The sequence below is a fragment of the Spodoptera frugiperda genome, chromosome 20 (genome assembly GCF_023101765.2).
Source record: "Spodoptera frugiperda isolate SF20-4 chromosome 20, AGI-APGP_CSIRO_Sfru_2.0, whole genome shotgun sequence".
In the NCBI taxonomy this organism is placed as follows: domain Eukaryota; kingdom Metazoa; phylum Arthropoda; class Insecta; order Lepidoptera; family Noctuidae; genus Spodoptera; species Spodoptera frugiperda.
In genome coordinates, this window is record NC_064231.1 from 805,389 (window position 1) to 820,452 (window position 15,064).

General features: G+C 33.4%; 1 protein-coding gene across 1 annotated transcript; it reads right to left on the reverse strand.

Annotated features, from left to right (window-relative positions):
- Positions 1 to 153: 153 nt before the first annotated feature.
- LOC118282332 (cuticle protein 8) lies at positions 154 to 6,226 on the reverse strand. Its single transcript, XM_050701687.1, has 5 exons — positions 6,105 to 6,226; positions 4,846 to 5,031; positions 3,695 to 3,791; positions 3,254 to 3,366; positions 154 to 998 (listed from the first exon to the last, which is right to left on the reverse strand). Exons 1-5 carry the CDS (start codon positions 6,108 to 6,110, stop codon positions 906 to 908), a joined length of 495 nt encoding a protein of 164 aa, XP_050557644.1. The 5' UTR covers positions 6,111 to 6,226; the 3' UTR covers positions 154 to 905.
- Between the last annotated feature and the right edge of the window lie 8,838 nt (positions 6,227 to 15,064).

Consider the following 15,064-nt stretch of genomic DNA (forward strand, 5'->3'; position numbering starts at 1 on the left):
ATTAGTGAACGATATTTGTTGGTTCTGTGTATTAAGAGAAGAGTTGATTGACTTTGAACCCTTAGATTCTCAACAATAGGGCTGATTTTGGAATGGAACTTTACTTCCAAACAAATCAAAGAACTGCATTTATAAAATGAACTCTATTTAATAATTACAAAGGTACATATTATTTTTAAGTTTGCGAATACAATGGACAGGATTTTTAGTAAGAAAATAAAATATCTATAATGTCAAGATATTGAGATCATGGCAAATGAATGTGAATAGTTTCTGACACACGATCTAGATGTCTAGTTACTTCTTACAAAATAATATGAATGGTACATAAGACTCATTTATTTATTTATCATATAAATAAATTATAAGTGATCTCTAAACACTATAAAGCATTTAAAGCGATTTAAATATACATATAAATATCGATAAGTTGTACTTCAGATGCTTCATATACAATGGCAAGTTATTCACTTATGTGTGAATAAATATCCACAAAACTTAATATTCATAACCTTTCATACAAATATTCTTATTTTTCATTATCATCCCCACAAATTTTACTTCCAAAAAAATAAATGTTCTCATTGTATTAATCTGGCAACATTTTTAACCAAACTCATGGCAACATTAATTTGATTCGAAATTCAAAACCATCATGACATTTCAACCAAACCCTACGCGCGCATACCATAACACCCACCCTTAACATTAAAATAAGGTAAAACGTAACATCTAGTAGAGTATTTGTGGCGTAAACAATAAGTATAATACGAACAAAATAACTTGACCTGGCTGAAGTACTAGAATATCATTGTCTTTATCACTCCTTGTATTGGAGTATATTCTCATCTCGCTCTAACTTCAGAGTGATCAAGATATTTTGTCAAGATTTTAGATTTATGTGGTTAGTGTAGTCCGTAGCCGTGACCGTAGGATGCCACTGCGATGGGAGCAGCAGCGTAATGTACTGGAGCCGCATGCGCAACCGCTACTTGTTGCTGGAAGATAAGAACATAGAAATTAAAGAGAATATATTACATCAACGTCATAATTGTGGGAGTATAAAAATTTATATTGTATATTGTATCAATAATACGATCAGTAAATCAAAACTTTAACATAATATAGAATAATCACTTCAAACAAAATAAGTACCCAGTAGCTATTACTAGCTACTTAATAAATGTTCAAATCAATCACATCGGAAATTGTAGGGAGTGTAACATTCTAGTCTTTCGGACAGCAAATTGTGTTCTAGATTTAAATTAGTATTCGGTCTATTTGGATCATAGAGTGTAACTTTATATTAGATAAAATTAATAACGCGACGCGCTACAAAGAGCCCTCGGTCCACCACAGATGGGGCGCAGTAGGGCTGATGCCGAATCCGGAGCTGCGGACTACCTACTACTTGGAACGGTATCTTTGAGTCTTGGGTGATAAAGAGGACCCCAAAGCTTTCTGAGTTTTTTATCATAATTTTTCTGTTGATCTCATTAATACAGAATGTGAGGCTATTACTTCAACAGGAAACGTCTCAGACTCTGGCCAATGAGACAGTTTTTTTTTTTATTTTACACTAACCGACCTTTTGACTAAAAGCTGTTTCACAACAAATTAATATTATATTAAGAAAAATACAAAGAAAGTTAGAGAGTTAATAAAGGTCAGATTGCAAAAACATTTGACAAAAAAAAGGTTTGGAGCCTATTTGGAAACGGTGAATACCGTAGTTTTAGCGGACCACCGACCAAACAATTTCACTGCGCGTGAGTCATGGCATGCTGGTTCAAGGTTACGGCTCTACTCAACCATTGCATCTCGCTTGTAAATAAAATAAATCGATTCTTCACACCTATTTTGAGTACTTTAAACATCATTTATTTTTTCTTTTCTCATGGCGCATAAAGTTGTGGTTTAAAAAAAATAAAGATTAAGAGCGGTCTAGTCGACGGCTCGAACTTGCTTGTCGGCGTGGTGTTCCACCCCACAAGTGTGCATTAAATAGCAGTACCACTTATATAGCATGCCCACTTATAACTTTTTAGTGCTTTATTATTTTAAAATTCTAAAACCGTACCGACAGATTTTGTCGTGGTACAATACGATATCATGTTTAATTTTAAACAGAACGACTAGAACCACCTTAAAAAGACAGTATGACAAGAATTAGGTACTGTTTTTCCATCCTATAGGTACCAAAAATTGTTTTTTCAAATGTTATTAGTTTCATATTAAGTGCTATTTATTATTTAATTAATATTACCATTCTTTCAAGTTCAATTTATTTCTAAAGCAAAATCTATTTCCTATCACCCAAATACTTTTCTACCCACGGCTTTTCTCTTAAAAAACTTATCACGTAGGTAGTGTATTTCCTGACACATAAATAAAGAATGGCTTCTCAAACCTAACTTGTAGCTTCTAAATATATACAAATCTCTTATTTTATCGTTAAGGGCGTAACCAAATACTAATATGGAGTCATTGCTAAAAACTTGTCCAAAAAAGTACTCGAATCTGCCAGATATTTAGCCAGGTAAATAATAAAACGTAACGACAACTAAGTAAGTAGATAAAAACTGGTTAAGTTTAAAATAACCATAAGAAGTAATAAGGAATTCAAAATCTACGAGTTACAGTTTTATCAATGAGCAAAACACTAAAATATTTATCTTGCATTTTTCTCGGAACGCCCAAAGGCCGTTATCTGGGAAATTCGGAGTAGTTTGACCAAGTTGTAGCGTTTCCTTATAAGCGCACGCGCCATTAATGTTTGCGCAAGAGTCGACGCCGGCTCGCAATCGCAGAGAAATCTGGTTTGTGTAATGGTGGCCCGTGACACGTTATCAAACGCAAAAATGTGCGAATATTTTATTACTAACAACTTTCATGATACTAAAATTTAAGCTAAAATAAAATTAAAGCTGCAATACTTAAAGGAAATTCAAGAAACTCGTGTATTAATCAGATAAATAATTTCCTTAAATAATTATAATATACATCCGGTCATACCTAGTTTCTGAATTCCGTGGGCAATACGGTGAACGTCCTTAGCAGGCTCAAGATTCACAGACACATTTTTTGTGTTAAAAGTTCGGGGATAATATAAAAGATGGCGTTGCTAGTGTTGTTTTAATCCTAGCTGGCATTGTTTTCCTTTTAATTTTCTTTAAGTATTTTTAGCGAGTGCCAGAGATCCTAAATAAAAAAAATGTACCGTTAATATATCAAAACAAGAATAAAGTCTTACCGGGTGGACGGCATGCCCAGATTTGTGAACAACAGCATTGAAGCCAGTGTGGTCATCCGCGGAATACGCCACCGTCCTTGTTGAACCATCGGGCTCCACTAGAGAGTAGCTTCCTGAGAAAATAGACAGAAGATTATTGGTAAAACAAGAGTCTTATTTCCTAACTTCCTTGTACCTTTAAACATACCGCCTGTTTTTTTTTTTCTCATCTGCCTGTTTATTTCTGAGAGTTAGTTATTTATTTATTTATGTTTTGTAAAAAGGATTTTTATATTTCAAAAACGGAATGTTTGAAAAATTCAAAAAAAATCGAAAGTGTTAAATAAAACAGGCTATTTTAGTGATTTTATAAAAAAATATATCTTCTTTGTAAACAGTTTACTCTTACATTACCCTTGTTACACTCTATTAAAGTATAGTTCAAAATGATATCACACTGACCTTTAACGACGTCACCATCACGCTCCTCTTGCTGCGATTTGATGTCACCGGTGTGTGGGTCCTTTACGCCGTAGTTAAACGCGTACTTTGGATAAGCCTGCGAGACAGATAATTTTGTATGAATCGTTTTTTTTTTTGGTGGCTACCAAAGATCGCAGTTGTATTTAAAGATCTACAATTTATCAAGAGTAACGTTAAAATCAAACATAAATAAAAAAACAACAAACAACCCGTATACGCAGAATAACAATAATCACAACACGTTCTAAAAATCCCAAATTTAAGTAAAAATAGAAACAACTTCATCTATACCCTTAGTACGAGTTTGCTTTACGAAAACGAAACTAGAGCGCGTTGGGTGCTCTGATTGGCTAGCTCCAATGTATCCTCCAATCACAACGCCAAACGCGGTCTCGTTTCATTCACGTTAAACGTAAAACAAACTCGTACTAAGCACTCTGAATGTACACACTATGTCATTTCCGCATAGTATTCTGTGGCAATATGCAAGACACAAGCTCAAGTGTAAGTAAATAGTTAAGTAATCTCTAGTACTACAGGTAACTGGTTTACTGTTCAAATAGCACAAATGTCTATACTTAAGGTCTATAGAGACGCCAATATTGTGACCAACTGATAAAATGAATGGAAAGTACGAAATGAAAAGGATAGTAAGTATTAAATAGAATAGAGTCGATAGATGCCTGTGCCTATCTGTTAGATACTTGAACTGGATCCTGAATTTGATTACTAGGTCATGATAAACATATTATATGCATAACACCATCTAAAATTAAGCTTAATGTTCACAATCTTATAAAATGTGAGTATTACATTATGTACTTATAAGTGCCTACTGTGGAACAAAGGCCTCTTAAAGCAAAAAAAAATAAAAACAGAAAAAAAAATAGTATGCGACAAATAAATATTTCAGGTGTACTTGCTTAAGTGTTTATTGCATTTTTAATTATTATTACTACTGACTGTTACAAATATTTTTGACTGAGACTGAGAATACATTTACATTTGATGGTTCGACGTTTGGCCGCTATCTCGCCTGTAGGTAAGTGATGATGCGGCCTACGATGCAAATAATAATTCAAAGTCGACTTGAAAGTTTCATAAGCTTTTTATCACCACAAAATACTTACAACAGGCTCAGCATGCACAGCATGAACGACCGGGGCAGCATGGACCACGGGGGCTGCATGTATCACGGGGGCCGCGTGTACCACCGGGGCCGCGTGCACCACAGGCGCATGCGCGAAGTACCCGCCATATTCTACCGGCACCGCCACCGCCACTGCTGCGCTCACGCACGCTAGCACCAAGAACGTCTAAACACATGGCAAATATTAATTACAAATGTTACTTTTAATTATTTTAAACTTAAAAAAAATCTATTACTAATTATCTGATTGGTAATAGTAATTTTTATCTAATAGGATATAATGAAATAAAATTAAGAGGTTAATAAGCGTACATTAGGAATGTCACGTTACTAAAATAAAATTAAATAAAACATATATATTATATTTTTAATTTTCGTAGTATATCTTTAAACCTAATTATGCCAATAAACACAAACTAATAACGAAACAGTAGTGCATAACATGAAAACTGCTATCACTGTTATTAACAAAAAAGGGACCCATAAGTTTTACACGAATGAAGTTATAAAATTCACTATAATAAACTTACGGGAAGTAAACAACCTTTAGAAAATACACCTTACAGTTATCTAAATAAAGTAAAAACTAGCAATATTTGAATTGATTTCAAAAGAGGTTTAATGTCTAGATAGGAACCTGTTTGGTGTTTGTTGCCTACGGGCAGGATTTATATCTCCTGTGTATTTCCGTGTTTACTCTCAAAGGAGAGATGGTTAGATATTGCATCAGTTATATCATAATAATGTTATGTTCGTAGGTCTTATTACGAAAATAGGACAGAATTTCCGATATTTTTACAGATACTCGTACACAACACATTTCTACGCTTACAGTTTTAGACTTAGCGTAACAACTCAAACCTATAACAAAAATAAAGACATAAGTAAAAAAAACATACCGGCTGAATTGAGGTAACTACTCCTCCTTTTTGGGAGTCAATTAATTAAAAATAATATAAAACTTCCATCAAAGGGGTCAAATTAAAGAGAGTTCAATAATCGAAAAATTTACCTCTATTACAAATTTTTGAACCTAGAGTTGCGTAGATCTTAAAACTTGCAATCAATATTTTCCTCAATCGATTAAAAAACTTGCTTCAAATCTCTACATTTAAAGTAAATAAAATAACTCTAATAAAAAGAAAAAAATATTAGCTAAGATCACATTTAACAATATATTCCTGAAAAATCATTTAAAAATAAACATTAAAAATCTTAAATTGAAATTACGCAACTCACCCGCATATTCGTATCTGAGGTGCACAACGACACAACACACTCCCGGCAACCTACGCCGGCGCATTCGCTTTATAAATATAGGACCCCACTCTATGCACCTGGCTTAGATGCACCTACAGGGGACACACTCATAGATACACTTTATGCCATTCGATTGTTTTAGCGCCAACAAGTACAAATAGACTATCGCCCGAATACTCAAACGCTACTCAATTTTTAGTTGTACTTAAATATCGTGCTATCTCTGTCATTTTATAAAGAATTGATAGTGACAGAACTACATTTGAGAGCGTCTTAAAATTGAGTAGCGTTTGAGTATTTGGGCATATGTGGCTTTAAGTTGAAGTAGATTTAAAAAGTCGTTTGAAACCAAAAACGTAATATTACTAAACAACTAAATGCAATAGGGTAGATGACTAATTTTTATTTTAATGTCTGTCTTGTAGATTATTTTACGGAAACAAATACTTTATACGTCACTTCTACGTACGTTTTATGCGTAGAAATGACGTATTTGCTCCCACTCCTAAACTTTGATTCGTTTTACTCATATCTAAGTATTGTTATCTTGTGTGAATGAAAATGAAAATATACTTGTCTAATATATTTTCATTACCTAACTAACGGACTGAATAGATTTTTAGTTTTGATACCTTGTCATCATCCCTATTCCCATATTTATTTCAATAGCCATTAATCAAACATTTTGATATCACAAGGGTAGTAAGGTTTCCATAATAATACCTTGATTTATTATTATTGGGTTGAAGAATTGGAGTAACAGTCTCATTGTAGACATAAATCTCATGATGCATCTTGCATCTGTGTGCCAAATAAACAGAGCTGCATCGAATATCACTATCTAAATGAGGTATGTAAATAATACTTGAGATTCTTGTATAACATTATTAACATCAATACAGGAATAAATTTTGTGTTCAAACAGACAAACAAGTCATTGACCTTATTTTATGTGTTAATTTCTTCGGTCAGAAGATAAGTATTGCCATTCAACGTGACAATGCGGTCAGTCTTTTGGGAATGTTCTCTAGTAACATTGATGCGGACGAGTACTTAGCGCTTAATGAAGGGTTTTTTTTTAATTATTTTTTCTTTGTTTTAGTTTTGAGTTATAGTAAGTTGTACATATTTTTTTATTACTTATTTAAGTTTTTATTTCTTGTGTCAATATAAATTATATATGACGTAGACTACTTTTCTTTTCTCTAAAAAGTTACTTAGTTCACATAAATAATAATAAACTCATAGTAATAGGTAAGTTGGCAACACAATGCATGAATCTTTGTTTAATTCTTCACATCGTCAATGAACCAATTCATAGATGGCGCTGCTATACTTTTAAAACAAATTATTAATTGATTTGAAATCCATCAATTTACGGAATGTTTGCTTTTTAAGCTGCAGAACAAACTATAGGCTACAACTTTTATAAAAATGAATATTGATTACATTTTAAGAACCTTAATTAGTAAACGTTTATTTTTTTTATTGTTCACATCTATAATACAAAAAACACACATTCCATTTTTCACTGTAAAAGGCATTTTCGCACGTTACAGAGGATATTGCAAAAAGCCGACCAGTTGTTCTCCATCTTGACCGATATACAAGTGTTCTGTCACCGGTCAGTCTAAATATTTCATTACGAAATACACACAATCCCACGGCTAACGCACTGATTTCATATACGCACTTAGAAAGTGTATTTCAGCTAATTGCTACATATTTAAGCTACCTTATATAATACCATACCACATATGTGAACTGACATATTCTAGCCTTAAGTTATTGATAACGCGAGCCAAAGTAATTATCTAGTTGTAAATCGACTAGCCCACTTAGATTTTGAAACACCTTTTCTTTAGCCCTAGATTCTAGTATTTATGATGTTACTTACATATTGCACATATGCACCTTTAAGTATTGATCACCTGCTCTGATTAAATTGAGCATTCAATATATAATGAGATTATGTAAAAATGTATTTTTAGGTGATCTTATTAACTATTTTTCATCAGATGTTCTGATTTTCTACTATAATGACTTGTCGTAATCATTGTCAGTAAATACCATTAGCTAGGAAACAAAACTAAGTTGAGATTAATTTATTTTGTTTGAGACTCCGTCAGTCAAGCCCGTTTTCAATACAGTCAGAAATCAAAGAAATAAATATAACTTTGTAGCTTGTAGAATAAAACGGATAAAGGTAAAGATATCTATATTAATTTAAACATATACGGTAAACATACTAATGCTGACGTATCATGCTAGTAAAAGCTGTATAAAAAGAAGATTTCATAAAACATGTATGTGTGTTTGCGTGTGTGTGACATAATGGATTCACCATTCAAGACTCGGTCATTTATTACCAACGATACAGCTTTAAGTCGAGAACTCATGGTGGACTAAGATGCCACTTTTTAAACTTCCTGTAGTGAAAACTTTCTAGAGTTTTGTGTGACTACAGAAAAAACAATGGATTTTCAATAAGTGTTTCAACAAACAATCACACTCAATTCTACGATCCAGTTGCACTGAAATCTTGATATCTGTAAATATAATTGTCTAAGTAATTTTAAAAGTAAAATTCAACACTAAAGTTCTCCTAACATACGAGTTACTTTATACATTTTCCATTAACATTTTATGCTTATACATTTAACAATATTATGGCAATAAAATAGTTCGTAATTCATTTGGTCGTATCAAAAGCAGCATCTTAGTGCTCTGCGTCGGAGCACCGCAGTCTAGAACCACTTCTTATGCTAAATGTGTCATTGTCCATACTAACTCTGCTTTACGTCATTTCTCTTCTGCACAGGATTTCTTAAAAGGAAGCTGTCACATTCTTTGAGAACATCGAATGGTGTTTTAGCGACAGACGCTGACAACAGAATAAGTTCCCTAGTTCTGCTTCAAAAAGGAATTATTTATTCAATTAGTAAACGGATATTGATCTAAGATAAGATAAATGTGAATAAAATATGCACACCTTGCCTGTTTCTTGTGGGTAGAAACATAAACTAAACTATATTCACTATACTATGTAAGTATAGTAATTGACATGTAAGTGACAGTTTTCGTCTGGAATTTCCACGCATTCTTATTTATCATGAAATCCAGTTCAAAAGTTTGTAAACAGACACAAATAGAGCTCATCTAGAAGTCATCGAATATATTATGATAATTGATGGTGATATATTATATGATAGAATAAGCTAAATACTTATTATTATTTAAAGGACACTCATTAACTCATCTCCAATCTTAAAAAGCCATCAGAACTAAATACATAACCACAAACATTTAACCGAAGTAATAAAGCAAAATGCTATCGAAAATGAGACCTATATTCGTAAATAGAATTAAAGTAATAAAACATAGTATTCCGACGTAGTATTTCATGTTGTAATTCGCTCTAGATTGCGACTAGGTACATACATACATACATAAGTACGCATGTATGTAGTGCTTGAGATGCATGGCTATGTACTTTAGGTCGGCGTTGGCGCAGACAGGTGTTGGTTTCGTATTTGACGGTTAATTGCCTGTTTACACTATGAATGTTGCCTTTTTAGGTATTTAATTGAAAATTTTTGGTAGCTGAATGCTGACTGTAGATCGTATCTGAGTTAATCCTTTGGTCTGTCATTTATAGTTTTATTACATATGTGACTCTTGGTGGACAATTGTGTCGCAATGGCTCGAAGCTCACTTCTCATGCATAAGGGTGCAAAACCCACCAACAATAAAGTACCAATGTGACTTTTTCCGAGTTATATGTACTGTCTAAATGTAAGCATATTTAGATAAATCAGTACTAACAGTTAGTCAGTACTAACGATGAAAGAAAAAGAAACCTGGATTTATAATTCCTAATTATAAGTTTGAAATCGCCAATCCGCATTGAGTAAGCGTGGTGATTAATGCTCAAACCTTCTCTGTGTGAGAAGAATCCTTTGGTCAGCAGTAGCTACTCATAGGATACATGATGGATAGACGACTAGTGGAGTTGTAAGATGGTAGGGTGGCCAAACTAATTTACCTGCACCTGTTAGGTATAGCACACATTAATTATAATAACTTCTAGAGTATTAGTCTTCGTCTTGAAAAAATGGTAAGTTATATTATTATGTATTAAAAAGCTAATGTTTTCTATAGCAACCTAGTGATTTGTTAAGAACCCTTTCCATTATTATTATACAATAGCCAACAATCGAAGCTCTGTTACCTAATGTTGTTGGAAATAATATCAAATTATGTCATACACTTATTTTGTAGTTAAGTGCTTAGCTATCAAGCCTGTCCTTACCTAACTCTTGTAACATACCTTTATGAAATACCAACCTGTTTAGTATTTTAAGATAAAAATTGCTCATAGTATTTACCAATAATATATTAGTTTATTTTTATTTTTTAACTTCTATCTTATTTTCAAAGGAGTTGGTAGAGAAATGCGTGTTGGTGTAATTTCTTAAACACCCATGTTGAAACAAATAATTTTTTTAATGAATCAATTATGTTAATCCAAGCCAGATAGGATAATCTAATCTAAGACCTCTAATCAGAAATAGATTAACTGCTGTATGTATTTAATTTAATTCTGTTTAATTGGACTCCCAACAAAGGACGCACTTACATGCTAAAATATAATTTACATGGTCTTGTGATCCTTCAATTACAAGGAAGCTATTAAATAAAATTTCGTAAATACACAGCAGTAAAGCTTTAGAATTTTAGAAGCTTATGCATATAAAAATAACTTTATAATTAAATTGCTTTTAAATACCATTCACAGCTATTTAAAATATCCCTATTTTATGACGAGGCATGTATGTGTAGATGAAACGGATGCACGTTATTACCTGCTGGTTAATTGATTCACGAATAAATAAGTACCCATCAATCTGCTGAACTTCGGCATTTATGGGTGCTTCAAAATGAATAAAATGTTTAGTACCAATTTGATGGAATCAAGAACTAAGTACATAGCAATTAATATAAATAGATGGTCCATTTTTCTGAGTATTTAAGTAATTTAGTGATGCGTGAAGTGATGAGTAAATGAGTATTCAAGTAATTAGAAGTTTTCTGTATCTATCTGCAAAAAATCTCAACAACCCGTGTGAGTCCACTGCTGGATAGTGCCCATGACAGTCCACATAGATGCCATTTGTCATAAAGAGAGAAACGTCACGCTTTTTATCCCCGAAGGGTTAGGCAGAGGTGTACATTATGGCACGCAATGTACACCCACTTTTCACCATATGTGTTATAACTCCCATGTAATAGGGGTTGAGCCTATTGCCATATACTGGGCACAATTCCAGACTCCGTGCTACTACTGAGGAATTAAAAAAAACGAAAAGAACTCAACAATACTTTGCCCGGCCCGGGAATCGAACCCGAGACCCCTTGTCTGTAATGTATAAAATCAAATATATTTTGTTAGCTTTTGAAAGTTTAAATATATAGATTTATTATGAAAGTCGTACTGCAAGAGTTTATTAGGTATCAACCGAGACCGTAATATGTCATGTAGTCACATACTAGTTCATAGAAAATTGAAAGATTGCAATAGTAAATAACTAGTGCAAGCCTTTCCCATTCCTATATGAAGCAATTCGTATTGGACACATTTAACGAAATACTTAGTAAATGTATAGCTTTAGTTATGGTTGTCAGTACAAGGCGATTAGAATCAAAGGTAGGTAATACTGCTGCTAATTTGCTTAAACGAGAACTTTACAGTAAAGTTCTCTTTTTAAAATCGTGTATTAGTTAGTGTACTATACCTCGTTGAGATTAGACTCAAAAATGTCCTAATTATTTACTTCTATCACAACTTCTCAGCAACAAAGTCTCACAAAAATAGGAGAAAAAACATACATTCAATTCAATAATATGTATCGAAAGAATGTTATATCAATCGAAATACCACACGTAAAACCTGAATACCTAACATTACGAACTAGAAAAAGTTCTAACAACTATTTTCCAACTGATAGTGTGTAAAACGACCGGTAATTGAACAGAGTATTGAATTGTACCTACAAGTAGTGATTTCATATAAAATGTTATGTGTTAATCTAATATGCATAAACATAGGTATTCGAACATTAATATTATCTCATTTTTGGTAAAAAACAACCCCGTTTCAATTTATGCTCCTTGTCGTGGCCTTGGTAATCTGGTTGCGTTAATCTTGCAATCGACGAATCAATATTTGTTATTTCTTATTCGGAAGTATGGTGGTTTAATTTTGTTAGAGTGTGCAATTGTACTGTTCGATATTACCTGCATTGTCTGGTGGACTGGCAGAATGTTAAATCTGCTCGCTTATCTTCACCCCATTTTATAGAGAACGTAGTCTCAGAAAAGTAATAACTCAATGTAGAATGTGCAATTTAATTGAATACTTACGATATTATGGTAATAAGATTATGAAAACCATGTCATATCTCGAGTTAATGCAGTTTATGAAAGTAGTAAATAGCACCTGATATGTGCATATGTGCAACTGTGACACTTGGGCGTAGGCTATTAACATTATAAGCGGCAGTATACCCGTTAAACTAGCCATTAGGTACTAAACTATCCGATTCAAGAATTACGACAAGAAGACGAAACTCAGCCATCAAACTATTTAAAAATAGATTCATATTTTAATGGACGATAATAGTCCATAAATTAAACATTACTTAATTCATTTGTGTACACAATTTCATTCAATATACCAAAACTAATCAATCAAGACCTTTCAACATATTTATTTTAGAATACAAAAGACCGACTCTGGTTCAGTTCGGATGAATCGCTTTATCAAAATAACATAACAATGCAGCTCACAATGTAGCGCTGTTGACGTCAGTGTTGAAGTAAATTAGAACGTAACGCCCTGCCAGGCCGAAATTCTAGTAAAGATTTGAAAGCTGAATTATACAGGAATTGAGGGTATGAATCAACTTTATTGCTGGCAATGAGTGGATGTAAATTCTGAGGCGTGTGTAATGAAAGAGAATGATGTGTAGATATGTGTCTGCGATGATATAGTTCTTTGTTGTGTAAGTGTTTACCAAATAGAAGAGAATGCAGATTTTTATAAGCTCAGCTTAAGAGAAGATAGAGCAGGATATCATTAGGCCAAGCTGTAACAGACAGCTCGACATGAACATGATAGGTTACAGCAACACGATTGTCTGAACTTCGTCTGTTTTTAAGTGTGAGAGAGCCATGCTTCGGTACGAATGGGCCGGCTCGACCGGGGTAATACCAAGGCCTCATAGAAAACCGACGTTAAACAACGTTTGCGTTCTATTTCGTTGTGTGAGGTCACTGGAGGCCAAATTATCCGAAGTTAATTAATTAATTATTAATTAATATATAATATTTCAATAGTTTCATTCAATATGATTATAGTGTTACTCGAGTATATTCGTGAAATATGACATACCGTTTATATAGCCATAAAATTTTAGTGTGACGTGATAAAATGATCATAAAATGTATGTCTAGAGACTAGCTCGCTAGCCGCCAGTCACTAAATATCAAAACATATCCTGCAATACATCTGGTAAACTTGTTACGCATCCTGAATTATAGACGTACACGATAACATTCAGATGCAAAAGTTCCATTTAAAGCAGTGTCTGAAAATTATATAGGACTGTATTATTAGTATTCATAAGAAATAAAAACTTAAATAAGTACCTAATAAACTTACTTTAACTTAAAACTAAAATAAAGAAAAAATGATTTAGGCGTCGAAGTACGCGTTCGCATCACTGTCATTTGGAAATGTTCTCAGCAGACTGGCCGCATTGCCTCGTTGAATGGCAATGCTTATCTTCTGATCGAAGAAATAGCCAGCCTTCTGGTCACGTGTAGAGATGATAAGCATACGAGCAATCTCTTAAAAAACAATGTGCATTGGGACCACAGTATCGGTTTGCTTTTGTTCACCAATCGACAGTTAAAGATAATGATGTAAAAAATCAAAGGAAATACCTATAGAGAACTGAGTACGTTACCAAAATGTCATATAACTAATGTTAAAGGTGGCTTCTCCTTTGAAAGTACGACTTTATTCAACTGTAAATATACAATTTTGAACAGGAGCAATCAATATCCATTTCCAATATCTGGAACGTTGCAAACTTAAAAAAAAAATACTGACATTCAAAATGTCTAAACTTATGTCGAGCGATCTGATTGATTGACTGTTTATTTATTGAATGAACCAATAACCGCGTCTTGTTTATTTTATAACATAACAATAGGAAGTTGAAATTGAACAAGCTCCGAGAAATTCGTTGCGAAATTTATTTTACTTGTGGTTTTCTTTATTTATTTTTTTATGTTGTAAGCTGGTAAACGATCTGACGGATCACCTGATGGTAAGCAATCGCCGCTGTTTAAGGACACCCGAAACACAAATGCATTGCCGGCTTTTGGGTTGTTTGGGTAATCGGGGATAAAATCGTGGTTTTGCTCCGATCGAACCGGCCCATTGGTGCCGAAGCCTGGCTCTTCCAGACTTTAATTAAAATTATAGGGCTTTAAATTATCAAAGACAGCATTAAAAAGTAATTATGCTAAGCCATTTCATAAAGAAACGAACTTAATGATTTCTAATACCATGAAACTTCTCATTTAATTCTTCTTAGTGAACATATCAGTATGCCAGTCCAGTACATGACTAGCAATTTAGAAACCCCAGATACACATGCATGTGGAGTGTATGAACTGCTTATCAACATGCATTGCGACTTGGTAGCTGACGGAAATGGGTTACTCTGGGACATGCACGAATGCGGTGGACATCTTGTCACCACTTATGCAAAAAACCTGACAATTTGCGTACTAGGTGGGTGATGTAGACGTCAGATAGGATTGAGACATCAATGACGTCATCGTAAGCGTGAAGAGTAGTTGAAAAT